The following is a 19,764-nucleotide window of genomic DNA, read 5'->3' as shown; positions in this document are numbered from 1 at the left end:
GCTCTATTGTGACATTACACATGATTTTAGCAGATCAGAACTATTGAAGAGGTAAGATTTTAGGCCTGAATTTAGCAGAATATCTTTACCATCACCACTTAATTTAAGCAAGATTTCAATTCACATTTTCAGCCAAACAGTAGCTATATATTTGGTCTGCACAAATCACTGTCATTCAGATAAAACAGAACATGGACCTAAACTGATTAGTGACTTCATACTAAGTCTTTAACACTAAGCAGAAGAGAAGATACTGTAAAAGTAAAAATATTCAAGAAACCCAGTGAAATCGGAGTGTTAATCCTGGTGTCTAAAATACCCAACTGCTTATAACCAAACCAGATTTTAAGAAAATAGGGTCAAAAAGTCACATGGCAAATGCACTGCTTTAATACTGGCTTGTTATTAAGAAAGTTATATAAAAGACTCAAGTATTCAGTACATTACATATTTCTACAGCATGCACTTACCACATTAACAGCAGCAAAGGTCAAGCAGGGTTACTTTTTAAAAGTCATTAAGGGTCTTCCCATAGAGTTTTATAAACAGTATTTAATATACATATAGAGCTGAAAAAACATGACATTCATTTCCCAAAAAAGAGGAATATATACAGCCAGCCATTTTCATTAATAAATTTATTCTGTCCTGCTGAACACTGGAAAAAGGGAATGTCTGGCGCAAAAAAAAAAAATTCTACAAATGGAGAACAAAAAACTTTTAAAAGATTATAAAAAACATTTATGAAAAAGTTAAAACAGCAATTGAAGTGGTTTATACATTTGGGGTATCATGGTTGCATTTATCTCAAACCAACTTACCAATTTGTGGGTGCCTAAAAGAATTGACATTAAAATTAATCAAAAGCTAAAATATAAATAAAACTTGAAAGAGGTGCTCCAAGAACAGCTCAAAGCAATTCACTGTAATTCAGTAGACATAATCCATAAAAATAATAGTTTCCCATGAGTATCAGGGAAGTAGGCACTAACTGGAAAACACTGAGTCTTGGTGTTGCAGTTTGTAACTGAAAGTCCATCTCTTGTTACTACTGTGCCATCCATACTCAATACCTTTTGAAATGTATCTCAAAAATTTCTTTGGATGTATGTAAAAACTGTTACGTCGTCTTTCTGAATCCCTTTAAAATAGGATATATATTTTCAAATGCTTCATAAATTTCTGCTCTGACTTTAGCACCTATAAACAGAGGAAAAATTAGAAAGTACATTTTCTGAAAGTTATAACATACTTGTTTCACAATTAGTTATTAGTTTTGATCCAGGTACTGTACAGATGAGGCAGCTCCCAATCTCACACACTCTTCCTTGTTTGCCATCTTTCCCTACACTATTGGGATTGCTTTAGATTTACAATTTTTGTTGGCTTGTTTTTTATTATCATGTATTTCATATGATGAATATAGTTTCACACTTCCAATAGAGTATAATTGTATTTATACCCGAGTGTTGAATATTTGTAGTTTATAGATTTCCTGTAGGCATTTCCTTATGTAAACATGAGTTATAACTTCATATCATTTTATTCAGAAGAAAGGCTTTTATAACAGTGTAAAAATAAGGATAGTGTATAACCCATTTTTGCTCTCAGCGTGTCCACCACACCAACGAACTGACTAATAAATAATATGCTTCTCTGATTTGGAAAGGTTTTAAATTCTGAAGTTTCATTTAGTGTAGTTTAGCATTCTAAAGACACTCTTAGGCTGTGGCTACACTTCGCTTCAAAGCGCTGCCGCGGCAGCGCTACCACGGCAGCGCTTTGAAGTGCTAAGTGTAGTCAAAGCGCCAGCGCTGGGAGAGAGCTCTCCCAGCGCTGTCCGTACTCCACCTCCCTGTGGGGAATAACGTACAGCGCTGGGAGCCGCGCTTCCAGCGCTGGGGCTTTGACCACACTGGTGCTTTGCAGCGCCGCAATCTGCAGTGCTGGAGAGGGTGTGTTTTCACACCCTGCTGCAGCGCTGCAAATTTGTAAGTGTAGCCAAGAGCTTAGTAAGAAAGATGCATGTTCCTGGTGCTGTAGCCTAACCCTAGACTGTTAAAAGCATCAATATTGTTGGCTTGGTTACTTACCAGTTAAAACCACCTTTCCAGAAACAAAAATAAGCAGGACAATTCTTGGCTTGATCATTCGGTAGATTAAGCCAGGAAACAACTCTGGCTCATAACTGAAAGGAAAGAGACAGTGAAGCAAACAAACAAACTAATCTGAAGTTGACATTAGCTGATCAGAGTCACTCTTCTCATGTTTAGCAACAGAAAACAGCTATCCCACCTCTGCCTCTTTTGGGAAGGGTGTTTAAGAATTGGCTTTTCCTGGCATAATTTAGCACTAGTAACTGATGCCTGAAAACCAGAGGTATCCAAGAGTTAAATATACTCACAAGGGATGAGCTAGAAGAAGTGCAAGCCTAAATATTAAATGACTTAAGTTTAATTGCTTAACTTATGTCAGTTTCTAAGCTAGCATTTTAGGTGTCCATGATTTCCCATGTTGGCTCAGATAAAATAACCCAGTATCTGTTTAAACATGTTTTCATCTATTTTGGACAAAAACACATACAGTGAATAAAAGGTTTCAGTGTTTTGTTGTTTAAATTAGACAATTTTACGTGTTGCTATTCTTACCGCCCTTTCAGTGCTGAATGCTATGATATACCAGTCTTTCCTGTTTCGTTCATTTGATGTCATTTTGTGCTTGACAACTTTCCTGCAGAATTGCGTGGTTGCAGGCAACTCCACCTGCCTATGTCTCGACAGGGGGCTAGAGTTGCATCTGCCTGTGTTTCCACATGCAACACTGCAAAACTTACTGACCAGGAAGGGGCTCCACAAAGATTTAGTGGGGAAGGCACTTGTGGTGGATTAGCATCTGGCTGACAAAACCAGAGGCAAATGGAAAAGAAGAATGAAGGTGTAGGATACTCCCAATCTGCAAAGGAACAATCTAACCAGTACAGTACACCCTTTGAGATCACTAGACCAAGTATTCAGCAATAATGAATCATATTAAGCTGTTTTATTTACCTGCTGAACTGTTGATGTGTAAGTACCAATCCCTCTAATCTGATAGGAAATTTCACATCACAGCTTCCCACCATGTTCTGAATTTTAAAATCCAAGAATTTTGCTGGAAAGCCCAATTTTTGAACAACTCTCGCATATTTCCTTGCTGCCAATCTGGACTGCTCCTCACTGAAGGGAGAAAAGACATTCATTGTACTCCCTCATGTAAGTATCACTGAAGTGACCAGCTTTAAAAAGCATATATGTGGAAAAACTGAAGGGAATGAGGAGTGTAAGGTTGTATACCAAAATACTTGTATACATAGTTAGCAACTACTAACATTGCTTTCTATCCTGTTAATATCCTTTCCAAAGTCTCAAAATAATTATTTTACACTTTGGTCTTTACAGTTTATGTAATTAACAATAAAAGTATTCATTCTGCACAAATCCCTCTCTCAGTATGCCACCAGCGTCCTGTTCTCCTCTGCCCACGCTTACTCTACAAGGCCTGGTAAAACCTTGTAACTGAATTCATTGGTCTGATTATTTTGTCCTCCCTTTTTACTAGCTCTTCCTTTCTGGATGGTTGTTCTTTGCTCTTCTTTTCAGAGAGTAAAGCTTCTTTCCTGGCCACTGGATCTAGGTCTATTTTAATTACTGTATATACTCGTTCATAAGCCACATTTTTTTTAGTAAAAAAGGGAAGCATCAGAGAAGGGGCTCAGCTTATTTACAGGTATAGAGAGGGAGAGGTGGGACACAGCCCCTCCCCCCAACAGAGGGAGCAAGGAGAGGCAGCAGAGCCAAAAGGGAAGAGGTGGGCCAGAATCTCTCCTCTTCTGGCCACACTGCTCTCCCCCCAGCCTCTGAAGCAGCTGCAGCTCCAGCACTGGCAGGCTGCAGCCGCGCTGCCCAGCCCAGCCCACTGGAACATGCTGTGGCTGCACCTCCCAGTCTGGCCTACCAGAGCAGCTCCAGCCAGGCCAGAGACAGATAAGGTGGGAAGGGATGGGATGAGGAGAGTGTGGGGGTCCTGGGCTAGGGTTGGGGTCATGTGGGGGATGGTCATATGGGTTACTCCCCTGACCCCCAGCTTCTCCCCCCCGCAAAATATTTCCCCACCAGTTGCTGTCCCAGCCTGTCAGGGTAAGCAGCTGGGACACTGTTTACTTAGGTTTACCTCCCTGCGGACGCTCAAGGTAAACAAACCATCTCGGCCCACCAGCGGCTTATCCTGATGGCCTGGGAGCCAAAGTTTGCTGACCCCTGAATTATAGGGTCAGATTATGAATGGGTTATTAAAAAAATCCATTTTTACTTATCCATCTTGGGGGAGGGGGGTTGGCTTATAAACGAACTGGATTATGATTGAATATATACGGCATTTTTAAATCTCTGTAAAGAATCCGGAAGCAGTGATGAGCGTTATATAAGCCAGTGGTACTCAGTCCTCAGTGCCTGAGGAGCCAAATTAGCAATCAAGATTACCCAAAAGAGCCACAGTAGGGTGAATGCATGGTTTCATTGACTATAGTACTATATATTCATATTTAAACAGTATGAAGGGAAATAGTCTCACCTCAAAATGACTTATCAATTACAATTGGTTAACAACATAGTAACCAATTAACAACCAGTTTTAATATCATGTGCTGCAAAGAGACACATTAAAGAGCCTCTTGTGGCTCAGGAGCCTCAGCCTGAGTATCTCTGATATAAGCAAATAAATATAAACCCTAATATAACTCTTCACCATCAAGTGCTCAGTACATTAACCCCCTGCACCTCTGTAAGGCAAATATGATAGTTTTACAAATGGGGAATCTGAGGCATACTGGTTAAGTGCCTAAGATCACATGAATCAGTGATCCGTCAGTGTAGAAACCAGACAGGATGGATTGTTTTTATTCAAGATTTAAATTTTAAACATGCTTTAAAGTCAATAGTAAAAAATGCTTCCTTAAAATTAAGCTAAATTTGTGTAAAAAAACAAAAAAAACTGAACAGATGCACTCGGTCATTAGTAGTAGAGCCCAAACATTTTGGTAATCCACTTGATCTCTTGAAATGTGACAACACATATATACCTTATTCAAGCAGTGACTTGGCTTAGTAAATTCAATTCCTTCAGTCTTTAGTTTTTACAGTAAAAATGGGTATGTGTTATATTTAACTAGAGAAACAAGGTGGGTGAGGTTAATATCTGAAGTGGATTTTTGTCCAATAAGAAGAGCTCTGTGTAAGTCGAAAGCGTGTCTCCCTTACCAACAAAAGTTGGTCCAATAACATTACCTCCCCCACCTGTTTCTCTAATATTCTGGTACTGACACAGCTACCACAACACTGCATATCTCTAGCCAGACATTCATCAAAACACAATATAGATAAACCATATTGTTAGAGCTAAACATTAAAGTCACGTAATTTAGGGATTTTCTTCAGCTTTTTCTTTAAACTAGGCTTTTCCTTTTAATGGAACTTTATATTCAACAATATGTGCATTGCCATTATAAAAATACTTTCAGTGCTTGCTTATTCCATGAAGAACCCTAATACTCTCTCTAGGAAGTCACTTAGCTATCAGTATTACACGATGTGTCTTAGTTATTGACTGGGGGGGAAATACAATACCCTCACTGCTTGGATTTAACATATCATGTGTTTTGTTAAGCCATGCATTCATACTAATGGAAAATCAGAGGGTAGCACTGGGAACACTATCCAGGTATTTTGCTCTGCCCAGATTGCATATGGAGTGAGCCTATCTTGCTTCACTCTACAGCTGGGGTTCTCAAACAGGGGGTCAGGACCCCTCAGGGGGTCACGAGGTTATTACATGGGGGGCAGTGAGCTGTCAGCCTCCACCATTTATACAAAAAAGTGAGAGAACCACTGCTCTACAGGATCCCCTTTGGCCAGTGCAGGAGCACTGACAAGCTCCAGGAGGAGGGGCCTCTGAACATGGGAACCTGTGAGGGTCATCGTGATTGATTTGGGATGGCTGAGGGAAATTACCGAAGTCAAATCGCATTCCTATTCTCACTCTCCTGCTCCCAGTCAGACATTTCTCAAGAGGCATTAGTGCACACCTACAATTCTGTGCCTGTACCATTCCATTTTGAAAATGAGGGCTTTGTTTTAATGAGAACAGGTGAAACCACAGACATTTCTAAAGCCTGCACCCCATTTGGACTATGGCACATGCACCAAAAGTGCTGTTCTAACTTAATCAGTTATTTGGAAAGAAGTGTCTGGGCTGCCAGCTTGCTCGTATGTCAAGATATATCCAATGCCAGTAAACACTGTAGACTGGAATGGTCAACTCATCCTGAATTACAAGCTGACTAATGAGCAGTTACAAGTTACAATTACACAAACCTTTTTGCCCCTGTGCACACCATTTTTCCAGAGCTGAATATAAGTGCAGTAGTACGTGGTTCTCTTATTCTCATGATGACAGCAGCAAAACGCTGAAATGCATAACTTGAAGCTGTTAGTGATATTATTGCTGGAAGAATTCTATACAAAAATGCATTACCAAATTTTAAACAGTATTAACCAACTTTCCACTTACATCGCCTTCTTCAATTCTGAAAGCTCTGTCAACTTGAGATCTAAACCATTTTAAAAAATGAAATGTAGCTTTAAATACTATGCCTGACCCTCCCTCCTCCTGCAAAAATGGGCTTTTACAATCACATTTTCCCTTTTTATTAAAATGTTTCTTTGTATCAATCTTTCACACAGTAAGAGAAAGGAAATCTTACTATAAAAAAGGAACAAATTATTCTATACAGCATGTTGTTAAATGCACCAAGTAAATTATGTGAATAAAGAACAGGCTCTCTGCAATCTTTCAGTTATACTAACATTACTTGTAACAACCAATAATTTCCAGACAGAAGTTTGATTTTGTCCCTTTAAGCCTCCCCACCCTTGCAAGGTACACAACTCTTACATCTTCATTTTACTGATGAGAAACTAAAACAGGAAAACTGAAGGACTGTCCAACCTCAGAATGTTGGTTATGTTATGGGTAGAAACCAGCTGAATTATTGCAAACATACTCCCGTAGCATCATTAGTCATAGTTCTGGGCTCTAATCTCCATGTGTAGGAATTTAGCCCACATTTGAGTGAACTATGGTTTTAAATGGTGTTTGGCTATTGGCATGAGCAATAGGCCTAACGCAGGTGGCCAGAAAAAATGAACTCGTCAGAAGGATTGTTTGTGTTCAACTTGTATTGACCCTTTGCAAATTACCAGCGTTATCTTATTTAACATTTGGGAAATAAAGAAAACATGGTTAACTGGGCACCAGGTGCAGTAAATAATTGGTTAGAAATGCATAGTTCAGTAGTTGGAAAAAAATATGGGAAAGTGAGATAAGGGAAATCACTCTGAATAAAACAGAGTGAAGCCCTCAACCGCTTCAGCTAAGGCCCAATAACCAACAGTGATGTCACATGTTAGTTATAATGTATAAAAAAAGCAAGGCTTTCTAGATGTTTTGTTGGAGCTTTTCCTTAACCCTCTGGAACCATGCCATGAAGGGAAGGGGTCTCCCAGGCATGATCCGATTGTGAGTGTATTAGACAACTGTATCGTGGTAGGGTATAGAATATGGCTGTGTAGATATGCTTATGTTTGTATTTTGATTGTAACCAGCAACATGTGGCCTTTTGACTAATAAAGGAATGCTTGTATGGAAACTGACTTGTGGTAAACCTTAATAAGATTATTAGGAAATTCCAACACCACTGCTTAATTATTATTTATGCAGGGTATTACCACAACACTAATTTAACCATAAATTCCTTTATTAAATCCAAAGGCCAAATGGTATTTATACAATTGCTCTAAATGTTCCTAAAATGCCTAAATATTAAGCAATTTACTACATCCAAGCAGTAATGAAACATTTGATCAAGTTACTTACTAATGGACTAAACCCAGGGGTGCTTAGATCCATATTGGTCTCCTCCAACTTGATCAAACAGGTATTAACATATGAACCTCTTTAAGAGTTTACTTTTTTATATCCTTTAACAAACAAGTGATGTCACTGCCAATGATCAGACCTTAGCTAAGGCCAAATGAAGCAGTTTCTTATATAGCCAATGATTTACTGCACCTGGTACCCAATTAACCAGGTTTTATTTCTATTACTTCAACCCAAACCTTAAATAAGATAACAGTATTATTTTGAAGGGTCACAACACAACTCTTCTTTCTCCTGAGCTCATTCTTTTTGGTCACTTACTTGGGCCTATTGCTCATGCTAATATCCCAACTCAATTTAAAACCATCATTCACCCAATCTAATGTGGAGCTATTATCCTACAACCACACTACACTTCCTTGTAAATGAAGATGAATGGCTTGAAAGCTAGAGATACTATAAATTCCTTAAAAGGTTTTTAGATTAGATTAAACAATAAAGGTTGATAAAGGTTGTTTTGATGATAATTCAGAGTGTATAACAAATCCCTTTCTCTCCCCCAGCTAGGGAATCTGATCATTCATCTTGATTACCTGAGTTCACAAACTTTACATAGCCTACTTACATTAAAAACAACAAGCATCATGCTGTTGCTCAAAACTACTCTTGCTGAAGTCACATCCCACTCACATGTGGTTGTGTAACTAATGTTTTTGCCTTTATGGAAATAAGCTATAGTACAACTATGGCTACCATACATAAATGTGTGCTTTTATTGTTCTATGACTAGAGTTTAAATTACCACTTTCCTCGTCCAGGGCCTTAAAAAAAAATCCACACACCCCCTACCAAGTAGGAACTTTTCCCCAAGGCAAGAGACATCAATTCTGCAACATTTAAGCTTTCATATTATTTTTTTTTAAGTAGTTGCAAAGAACCTTCCTAACAAGAACTGAGTACAAAAGATGAAGAACGATATTTTCCTGATTCAGTTAAAGGACAGCTCCAGGTCCTCTACTTGCTGTTCAGAGCTTCCCAAGCCGTAGAAAAGAGAAAGTAAACTACAGCCACCAATTTTTACTGCTGATATTCAGAATCTTGTGGACAAGAGCAAAATGGACCCAAAAAAACAAAAACAAAAAAACAAATCAGGGTACTGTCAGTTTTGCTGCTTCATCAGAAACCTCTGACCATCAGCTCAGAAGGACACTGGAGCTACTAAGTAAAAAGGCCCAAAAATGGAGCTTGGAAGGGAGGTGAAGTGACAGAGACCGTCCCACTCCATGCTCAGGGAGGGGCAGACCCGTGCACATTCCTAAGTCCCTGAGGTGGCAGTGAAGCACAGAAAAAGCATTGCTTCTTCTCCCACAGATAGATGGAGCAGAGGGATTAAAGTACAGACATGTATTCTCCACGGAATAATATGAAAGATGGAACTCCCAATCATTGTCCAGGAACAGCAACCCCCGCTTTCCAGCAGCTTGGAATGTGGAGGGAGAGAGTTTCCACCACACCATTATAGAAACCTTACCCAAGTGTGTATATAACTTGAGTAACCTGGTCTTTTACGGTCACTCTTGTCCCATCAACCTCCCTCCCTCTTGCTGTTTGTTAAAATCACTCACATATCCCATCGTTAATTAAGACTGTATATCCTTCAGATATGTACACATTAGAATAGAAGGAGTGTACATACACACACCAACTCCCTAGTGTAAACAGGGAAATTTGTATTTTAACCTGAGTTATTTGGTAGAGGGTAAACTACAGAAAAGCACCTGTGATTGAACCTTACCAGCTAACATGTTAGAATACTAATTGCCCTGTTAACACATGTTAAAAGAGCTAACCGAATGTTAGGAACCATTAGGAAAGATAGCTAATAGATATATAGTGGCATGATGATATTTTCCGTCTATCTATCTATCCATGCTATGCCCACACCTTGAATACTGCGTGCAGTTTTGGTTGCCCCATCTCAAAAAAGATACTAAAATTGAAAACGGTAACAAAAAGGGAAGAAAAATGATTAGGAGCAACTTCCATATGAGGAGAGATTAAGACTGGGACTGTTCAGTTTAGAGAGAGGTCTATAAAATCATGAATGGCATGAAGACAGTGAATAAGGAAGTGTTATCTACCCCTTCACATAACATAAGAACAAGGAGTCACTCAAAGAAATTAATGGACACCATGTTTAAAACTAACATCAGGCAGTACTTCACACAACATAGTGTCAAGCTATGGAACTTCTTGCTAGGAGATGTTGTGAAGGCCAGAACTATAACTTGGTTCACAGAAGAACTAGATGAGTTCATGGAGAATAGCTCCATCAATAGCTCTTAATCAAGATGGTCAGAGACACAACCCCATCCTCTGGATGTCCCTAAGCCTCTGACTGCCAGATGCTAGGACTGGATGACAGGGAACAGATCACCTGATAATTGGTCTGTTCATTCCCTCCAAAGCATCCGGCACTGGCCACTGTTGGAAGACAAAATACGGGGCTAGATGGACCAATGGTCTGATCTAGTATGGCCATTCTTGTGAATTAGCTAATACACATTTTTAGACACTCTCCCTGCCTCACACTAGTGAAGACAAGGCCTTCAGAGCAGGGGCCCGGTTGTAACAGATACAGCAATTTCCCAAAACACCCTTGATTGACATTATTGTATTAAGTTTATTCATTACTGTGGGCTGGGATTGTATGTAACCTCTCTGGGGGAAAGACGTGACAGATGTGAGACCAGGGAGTTCAAAACACTATTGAAAATATGCCAGACAAGTATGGACATTTGGGACAATAAGTGTTAAATGGATTTCCTAGGGAATCCAAATGGAGAGGTTAATGCAAATTCCCCAGTGCCACTTATGCAAAAACCCAGCCTTCTGAAGCTATGCTCTGAGGAATGGGTCCATTGTCTGCTGATCACTTGTTGCAAAAGGCCAGTATCAAAGGCCTGATCTGTATAAGGAACAGCTGATCTGCTTTCTGGCTCAGGATCTAAGACAGATGAATTTGTAACCATGGGGAAAACCCAGTTGTGGGTTTTGAAGGATTAAAACATACTAGAGCCCTAGGTTAGAGCTGGGAGGGACCTCTGGTAAGCTTTTTAGCATGTATTTTAGTTCTTTTAGTGTTATAATATGTTTTCTCTGTAAATGCTTTTTCTTTAAGAATAAATGTGCTAGCATAGTAGGAGCTGTGTGGCAAGTTATAACTGCGGGCAATGCATTGGTCATACCCATCAAAGAGACGGCAAAAAGGACAGTACTTGTGTATAGGCAGACTGGCTTGCTGAGATATCAGTGTAAATCAGGGTGCTGTGCAGCCTTAAAAATCCTGGTCAGAATGCAGTGAGATGTGTTTCCACCCAGGAGGCCTGATGGATGGGTACTGGAAACCTGTAAATCAGTGCCCTTGGTGGACCATGGAGGGGGGAATACAGGTGCAGTTGCCCTGAAACTGACACCTGTCTTCTTATGGGTTTGCATAGCACCTAGCACCACGGGGCTCTGATTTGGTCCTTTGACTGCTACTATAATGCAAATCTCAGTTGAATATCATGGAACCAAAAAGAGAAGTGAAGTGAAGCGAAGCTTCCAGCCATGTTAACAACTGTGCTCAAACATTGTGAATTAACAGTGTCGAGCAGGGGTTCTCAAACTTCATTGCACCGCGACACCCTTATGACAACAAAAATTACTACATGACCCAAGGAGAGGGACTGAAGCCCAAGACCCACTGCTCCAGGCAGGGGGGGAAGCCCAAGTGCTTCAGCCCCAGGTAGGGGGCCTATAACCTGAGCTCTGCCACCCAGGGCTGAAACCCTCAGGCTCTGGCTTCAACCCTGGGTGGTGGGGCTCAGACTTCAGCTTCTGTCCTGGGTGGTGGGGTTTGGACTTTGACTTTGGCTCCAGGTCCCAGCAAGTCTGAGCCTGCACTGGCAACCCTGACCCACAAGTTGAGAACCGCTGGTGTAGACGCTCTAAAAACCCATGGCTCTTGGCTTTGATCTACACAGACCCAGAATGGAAACAAATACATTTGACTCTACAATTACACTGGAGGATGGAGATGGTAAAGAAGTAGGGGGTGGAGACAGAGGAACCCGAGAGCAGGAAGCACGATTCCCTGTTTAAACTACTACAGACAGGTCTACACAAGAAGCTTTTGTCAATCTAGCAATGTTGGCTAGGGGTGTGAATTTTTTTTTTTTTGGGGCGATGTTTCTATACCAGCAAAAGCCCCACTGTAGTCACAGATACACCAGGATAAAAACACTTTTCCAGTACAACTTATTTCACTTCCTGAACCAATATAAGCTTTACTGGCAAGCTCTTTTTAGGTCTTTTTTCTCATATAAACATCAACAATAGGTAGGTTTTGCCAGTATAGCTCTACGAGCAAAGTTTAAGTGTAGACTACACTTAAGACTTGTTTCATTGATGGCTAGTGAAAAGTCTGTCCCCCATTCAAATCTAATACATCTCTCTTACCTTGGGATTGTATTCAGCATTTCGGGCTCGAAGCGCAATAGTTTTTAGATCAAGTTTGCAACCAAGATTCACAGTGGACACAATATTCCTGAAGACAAGTTAGAGAGATTAGTTGGTAAGATTAGATTTAATGAAGGATTCCTGGGATCTCTCTTTTTTTTAAACTGTACATGACTTGATACTGAGATTTTGCTGTTCAAGCATGTTTGATTAGGTCAGATACATCTATGGTTTAACACTATTGACAGTGATGGAGTTACACCCAGGATTATTTTACAGGGGTGGTAGCAACGATCAAACTGATGTGATACCTGGGGAAAATTGAGAGAACTTGTATATTAAAGGTTCCCTTTTTTTCCCTCAACAGTTAAAAACAAAGGATTTTTGTTTAAATTTAGACAGCCAAGTTGAATTTATATCACAGCATATGAGAATGTCATCTGTACTCAAAAATAAGGTTGTTTTGAGTACAAAATGCCCACTGGCACTTTTTCTATAAATTGCCATAAAATAAAGACTTTAGTGTTTTCCCTTTATTGCAAAGTACAGTGAAAAAGATTTTCAGACCCAATACCTTGATCTAATTCTATATTTTTCTCCCCTGAACAAACTCATAAGCAGTAGCCCACTAGCAAACAAGACAAGATACTAGGGACAATTCCATCTATAGGTGACTAACAGGGTTTTTTCCCCTTTTAATTCCCTTTCCACTGTAGATTTATATTTTCAATTTTAATAAGCCTCTCATTAATAAACTAGTATAACCAGGAAACAGAGGTTATTTTAAAAACAGTCACAATATGCAAGCATTTCAATAGGTTACAGCTGAGAATATATTTAAAGGTTATATGTATTTTGACATATTAGATTGTCAATTTGGATTACATTTCGCTCCAGGTTTGTTGGACTTTTGAAACTGCATATAGGCAAAAACAGTTACAGTATTATAAAGCTCCCACATGAAGACACAGGATGACATTAAGCAGCCCAACAGAGGGCATATTAGATCTATGGCTAACAAAGATCAGCAAGAAGTCCCACTTCTACTACTGAACCGCCACGCTAACAGAAGTTTTAAATCATCTAAGTCACTAAATCTTTAAAAGGCTCATTGTATGGGAGGGAGAGCCTGTATAATAAAAATATACCAAGTACACTCACTGCAGCTGTGGCACAATCCCGGAGCTCTCAGATGCAGGTGTTGCAGGTGTTATTGGGGTCATAGGAGTCATTGGAGAGGGATAGAGTGGCGTGGTTCCTGGTAAAGGAGCTGTAGTAAGAGTCTGTGAATGGAAGAGCTGCGGCGTTTGACTGGATGTTCCCTGTGTTGCTTGCTGTGATGTGGATTGTTGTGCTGCTTGCTGCTGCTGCCTCTGCTGTTCCTCCAGAATAGACAGACTATTGCTACTTTGGACCGGCTGTGGTGTCAGTCCAGTGCCATAGGGCATCATTGGGCTAAAAATTGGAATTCCAGGAGTCATGGCACCCTAAGGAAGAGAGTATAAAGAATAGAGCTTGAGTTCAGTCGAGTCCATTTACTTGTATGAGAAAAATCAAACATTTGTTGCATGAGGTTAAGAACAAAAATGGTGGTTTGTACCTTTCCAGCCTGAGTGGGGATTTGTTAGAAATTAATACTCTTAGGGCATGTCTACACTGCAGAATTATGTCAACCTAACATATGTTGGCATACCACTGCTGCAATAATTAAATCACTTTTGCTTGTCCACACTACACTCCTTGTGTCAGCAGTGAGCATCCTCACCAGGAGCGCTCATACTGATTGTACAGTCAGTGTGGGGCATTATGGGACAGCTTCTGAAAGGCAGTAACAGTCGATGTAAGCAACCCAGCGTCTACACTGACACTGCATCGACGTAGCTACATCAACATTGATTCTATGCCTCTCATGGAGGTGGAGTTATTAAGTCAGCCTAGCAGGGCATTTACGTTAGCGGGAGCGAAATTTTACCACAGACACTTACATAGTTAGGTCAACATAAGCTGCCTTGCGTCAACCTAATTCTGTAGTGTAAGCCAGGCCTTAGAAGCTCATTTTACTGCACAGTACTTAGAACTATTTTTATCTCCATTAAATTGTCCAGTCCAATACTCCTCTTCACTAGCTAGTGAAGGACTTTTCTCTTCAGTGTATACTCCGGAGCTTTGTTTTCCTGAAGGATATGCTAACGTCTAATAGCTCTCACTTAAAAAAAGGAAACAAACCCAGTGAATTTGGTGCTTGTGGAAAATGCCTATTTAAAAGCCCTGGAGACTGAAATTGTCCTTTTACAAACAGAAGAGATACAGCATTAGCAGTGGCAGCTTCCTCATATCACCTTGCAGGTATGCTTCAAAATGTGACCCGGAGAGAACCTCCAGAAATTAAAAGGGAGTTCAGGCTCATGTTAATTTAATGCTCAGTTGTCTGAGCAAAGAAACTAATTGGGGTGCCAACTGCAGTGATATTTGGGAGTGATGGGCACTCCAGGCTCAATTATTTCAAATTTTACCACTAAAATGGACTTAAACATTTGTTTTACTTAAATATAAACAAAGATAAAGAATGAAAATTACATATTTATATATTTCTGAAATCTCCATTAACGTAAACCTTAAGTTTACAAAAATATATTTATCTATTTAATTAATTTGCTTACACTGTGCATCTGAATAATCAGTTTCACCCTTTCCACTACATAACATGTTTACATTAAAGTCAATGGAATTACATCAAGAATGAATGTTTCTCCCATACTGAAGAGATTCTTATAAACATTAACAGGGCAGTAGAAAAACCCTGAAGAATTTTCTCTTTTGTGGGTGCACATGAAAGAGGGCTTTACCACAAAGTGGACTTTTTTTAATTAGTTAATTGTCAACTGGATTTTTTTTAGTTAATATTCTTCTGTTTTAGATAAGCAATTCACACAAGAAAATTTGGTATTTGTAGAACAATTGTACTTCAACATCAGGAAAATGAGAATACTGTTAAACACCCAATTGCAATGAAATAGTTTAATTTAAAACAAAAAAATAGTAATTTACATGTTTGAAGGTAAAACGGAGGAAAATTCTCCAGAGATTACAATTAACTACTTTTTATCCTAGTACCTGTTATCATATAAAGTAGTTCCAAAAGCAACAAAATATTAGACCCTTCTCTAGCAAATAAGCACATTAATATTGCTAGATTCTAAACAATCTTTATGGATGCTTATGGATATGATTGTTACTCAAGACACTGAAATCTCTTTTACAAAGAAATTCATCTCACGAGTAAATTTGAAATAATTTGTTTTTTTTTTACCTGAGGGGATGCTAACCCCTGGGCGTAGGGTGGTATGCTGTTGTTCTGATCCATGATTCCAATTACTTCTTTGGTCGGGATAGAAATAATGCCACCAATTCAATAAAAGTAATTCCACACCCTCATGGGTTTTTTTCCCCCTAAAGCATTCCAGCAACTAGTTTCTCAGCGACTCTTGAAGCGTTATGAAAACATCAGCTCCAGAAAAGTCTGTGTAGTAAGTCTAAAATACAGTCCAAAATCTGAAAGGGAAAAGTAGGCTCTTGATAACCATATGTTTAAAAAACTCGTATGATTACATCCAGCTGCCATGTAACATAGCAGTCCTTAAATATATTTGTGCACATTATGCTGCCTTTGAAACTTCACTCCCGCCAAGAACTTACGTATGTTTACACTCACATGAACAGACCCATTGGATTCAGTAGGACTACACATATGCCTAATGGCTGGTCTACACTAGAAAGTTAGTTTGACTTAACGATATTGCTCGAAGGTCTGAAAAATTCACACCCAAGACACAGTTCCCCTTTTCTACACCTATCCCTGATGTAGAAAGCAGTAGGTCGCCAGGAGAATTCTTCCATCAACCTACCTACTGCCCCTTGGAGACAGGGGCGGCTCCAGGCACCAGCACACCAAGAGTGTGCCTGGGGTGGCAAGCCACAGGGGGCAGCCTGCCAGTTGCCGTGAGGGCAGCAGTCAGAGTGCTTTCGGCGGCATGCTTGCGGGAGGTCCACAGGTCCCACGGCTTTGGCAGCAATTTGGCGGCAGGTACACTGAAGGCGCGGGACCCGTGGACCTCCCATAAGTATGCCACTGAATCCGCATTACCAGTGGACCTCCCACAGGCATGCCGCCGAAAGCCGCTTGACTGCTGTGCTTGGGGTGGCAAAATACATAGAACTGCCCCTGCTCGGAGAGATGGATTTACTAGTGATGGAAAAACTCCTTCCACTGCTGTAGTTAGTATCTATACTACAGCAGTGCAGCTGCGCCACTGTAGCATTTCTAATGTAGACATACCTTAAGTGTTCGCAGGGCTGAGCCTTTAGTTATAATGATTCCAAACTTTGCCACCAAAACACAACGTTTTGAAATCAATGTTTGTAGATTCATTCATATAATATTAAAATTGTGTCTTAATAGTCCATTAAAAGATTACATCTTAGCATTAAAATTAATGATATACTTAAGTATTGCACAAATTTTACCAAGATACTAAATAAAGTTAATTTGATATTTATAGCTCATCATATATTGAGTAGTGCTTTCAAAACACAGCCGACCCAACTCTATTCTGAACTGCACCAGTTCAGATCAGCTGATTTCAGTCAGAGTTCCCTGGTACAACAGAGGGTAGAGTTTGGTCTGATTTTTTTGAAATGGCTCCAATGTTTTTAACATTATTTTGTTAATCTACAGTAACTTCACTAGTTTGATACCAAGATTTCTAGTCCTTGTGCTTGTACATTTATTTGTTGTTGTGGGATTGTTCTTGAAGCCTGAGCTGCTGGAAATGATTTAACAGCAAAACATTATTAAAATCAGAAAGGAAAAAAAAAGAGAGTTTCCTTTGCCAACCGCAGACAAAAAATGAAGCACTGAGACATATCACCAAAGAATTACATGCACCTTACAGAGAAGAAAAAAGTGAGAAAATAATTGGAGTTTTCCAATTGACATATAGGTATATCTTTTTAATGCACATAGCAATCTTCTGATTTTCCCAAATTACAGTGCTGCACTAACAACAGGGCAGTTAGAAGCTTAAAATAGGATTCCTCCTCCCCCACTCCCCCATTAAACACTTCTAGTAACTTTCAGGTTCCTAAAACGATTAACTGTTGGGCTGAAATCTCAGACTCATTTCCAGCCCTGAGGTAAGTATTTTGAAAGTTTGAAGAAAACCTGTTCAGCTGCCTTTTTTTTTTTTTTTTAAACCAGGGATTCCTGGACCCACAGTTAGTAAAAAGACTAGACCAAGGTCTTGCAACACAGTGTAAATATGGCCTGTTTTGAGTTTAGCTACATTTGTGCGAGGAACAAATTCCACAGACAAGGGACTTCTGAGGATACCCTGCCTTCAGTGCCACTGAGCTTTGCCACCTAAGTACTATGCATTAACACAAAATAATGCATACGAAGTTACAGCAAGAGGAGCAGTTTAAACATGAATGGAACTTGTGTACTTGCAGAGAGCCTGAACCAATACTTCTGATGGAAGAATATCCCACTAACTTCAACGGGAGGTTTGGCTATGTAATAATACTTAGTACACCACTACCTCGATATAATGCCACCCGATACAACATGAATTTGGATATAACGCAGTAAAGCAGTGCGGTGGGGGGGGGGGGTGCATAGCTGCGCACTCCGGTGGATCAAAGCAAGTGCAATGTAACACGGTTTCACCTATAACACAGTAAGATTTTTTGGCTCCCAAGGACAGCGTTATATCAAGGTAGAGGTGTAACTGCATACCATTTTTCATCTTCAAAGCACTTAATATACATAATTATGTTACCCCAACCTTGCAAAACTGTAATGAAACCTGATTTGCCCTCCCTTTCACTATAAGGGTGATCATGAACACCCCAGGATATATTATTTGGCTAACAAATAACTAATCTCCGCAGGCTGCTGGGTGTGGCTGATTTTCCAATACTGCATTGTTCCCATTTTGCAGATGGGGAAAGAGACAAGGCAGTTTAGTGACCTGCCCAACATCACACCAAGGGAGTCAGTGGCACGGGACAAATCAGAATTCCCGCTGCCAACATACTACAGTGCTTGGCTCATCGGGACGACATTGAACTCATCAGTGCCCGCCCCCCCCCCGCCGTCTCCAGCCCTCCCAGCCGCGCCAAACGGCTCGGGAAGGCCTGAGCACCGCAGCAGGGCCGGGTAACAGACGTACAGAAGGACGCGCCGCTTCTCTTTTCTGCACAGACGGGTTTACAAGAGGGCGCTTCTCCGACCAGCCCGTGCGGGGAAAGCCCCAGAAAGGCCGCGCTCAGCTCCGGGCTGGGAACCCGCTTTTGACGCTCTGGCCTCGGGCAAGGAGAGCTCGGCCTCGGCGCGGCCCGGCCGGGCTCGCTCCCGGGCGGCGGGAAGGGGCCGAGCCTGGGCCCGGGCCCGAGCCTGGGCCCGGGCCCGGGCCGCCCGGCACGAAGCGTGGCCGGAGCAGCCCGGCGGGAGAAGCGGCCGCGGGCCCGGCCCGGCCCAGGGGGGTCGGTGCCTGAGGCGGGAGGAAGCCCGGGCGATGGGGGCAGGCTCGGGACGGGGGCAGCCGGGCTGGGAACGGGGCCCTCGCGCCAGGCGGCGGGTCCCTGCCCGGGCCAGGGGGGGAAACGCGCCGGGGCCCCGCCGGCTCCGCCCGGGGGGTTCGATACCTGCCGCTCCAGCTCCCTCCCAGGCGCTGCACAGACCCGGCGGCGGCGCCGACCCCACCTGCTGCCGCCCGCCCCCGCGCCCTCCTCCGGCGCGCGCGTAATGCGTCACTTCCGCCAGTAGCGGCCCTTGCTCTTTTCATGGTGGCCATCTTGCGTGAGGGCGGATCAACCCGGCCCCGATCCCGCCCCAGCGCGGGGCCCCCCCTGGGGGTTGTTTATCGCCACAGAACCCAGCGCGGAAACCCTCCGGCGCAAACAGCCCCGGGGCGCAGCCCAACCCCCAGCCATTGCAGCCCCCGCCATGTCTGCGGTGGGGCTATTGCAGTTCAGCACCAGCTGCCACTGCCCCACAGAGCCTGGGGCTCGTACCTCAGAGGTGGCAACTCTGCCCACACCTGGGACAATGCGGGATGATCCTTAGCCCATGAAACCGGACAGCTGGCAGCGTGTCCTGAGATCCCTGCAGCTCCCCTGGGAGTGGGACAGCCAGGATCCTGGGAAAACCCGGACAGGTGGCAGTCTTATGGCGGGGAGCCAAAATAATGCCACAATCTAGACTTCTGTAGATTTGGTTCCTGGGTGGTG

At 41.8% G+C, this 19,764-nt stretch overlaps 1 protein-coding gene across 3 annotated transcripts; it reads right to left on the bottom strand.

The window, feature by feature from the left end:
• Positions 1-367: 367 nt before the first annotated feature.
• On the bottom strand, positions 368-19,328 carry LOC123366051 (TATA-box binding protein). 3 transcript variants are annotated; one of them, XM_045009142.1, is made up of 8 exons: positions 19,180-19,328; positions 15,785-16,026; positions 13,636-13,961; positions 12,475-12,562; positions 6,408-6,499; positions 3,048-3,215; positions 2,094-2,188; positions 368-1,200 (listed from the first exon to the last, which is right to left on the bottom strand). In XM_045009142.1, exons 2-8 carry the CDS (start codon positions 15,836-15,838, stop codon positions 1,121-1,123), a joined length of 903 nt encoding a protein of 300 aa, XP_044865077.1. In that variant the 5' UTR covers positions 15,839-16,026; positions 19,180-19,328; the 3' UTR covers positions 368-1,120. The 3 variants fall into 3 exon arrangements, with proteins under 3 accessions (XP_044865077.1, XP_044865079.1, XP_044865078.1); XM_045009144.1 differs by lacking the exon at positions 19,180-19,328 and adding an exon at positions 18,705-18,834; XM_045009143.1 differs by lacking the exon at positions 19,180-19,328 and adding an exon at positions 18,701-18,829.
• Positions 19,329-19,764: the final 436 nt, after the last annotated feature.

The sequence above is a fragment of the Mauremys mutica genome, chromosome 3 (genome assembly GCF_020497125.1).
Source record: "Mauremys mutica isolate MM-2020 ecotype Southern chromosome 3, ASM2049712v1, whole genome shotgun sequence".
NCBI classification, from domain to species: domain Eukaryota; kingdom Metazoa; phylum Chordata; order Testudines; family Geoemydidae; genus Mauremys; species Mauremys mutica.
Note: the sequence above shows the minus strand (reverse complement) of the source record. Positions and strands in the feature narration are given on the sequence as shown.

Coding starts and splice junctions, on each gene's coding strand:
- LOC123366051 (XM_045009142.1), bottom strand. CDS start 15,838: ATGGATCAGAACAACAGCATACCACCCTACGCCCAGGGGTTAGCATCC. Junction 12,563..13,635: donor GGGATTGTGCCACAGCTGCA/GTGAGTGTACTT, acceptor ACTTGTCTTCAG/GAATATTGTGTCCACTGTGA. Junction 6,500..12,474: donor ATGCTGAATACAATCCCAAG/GTAAGAGAGATG, acceptor TATGCATTTCAG/CGTTTTGCTGCTGTCATCAT.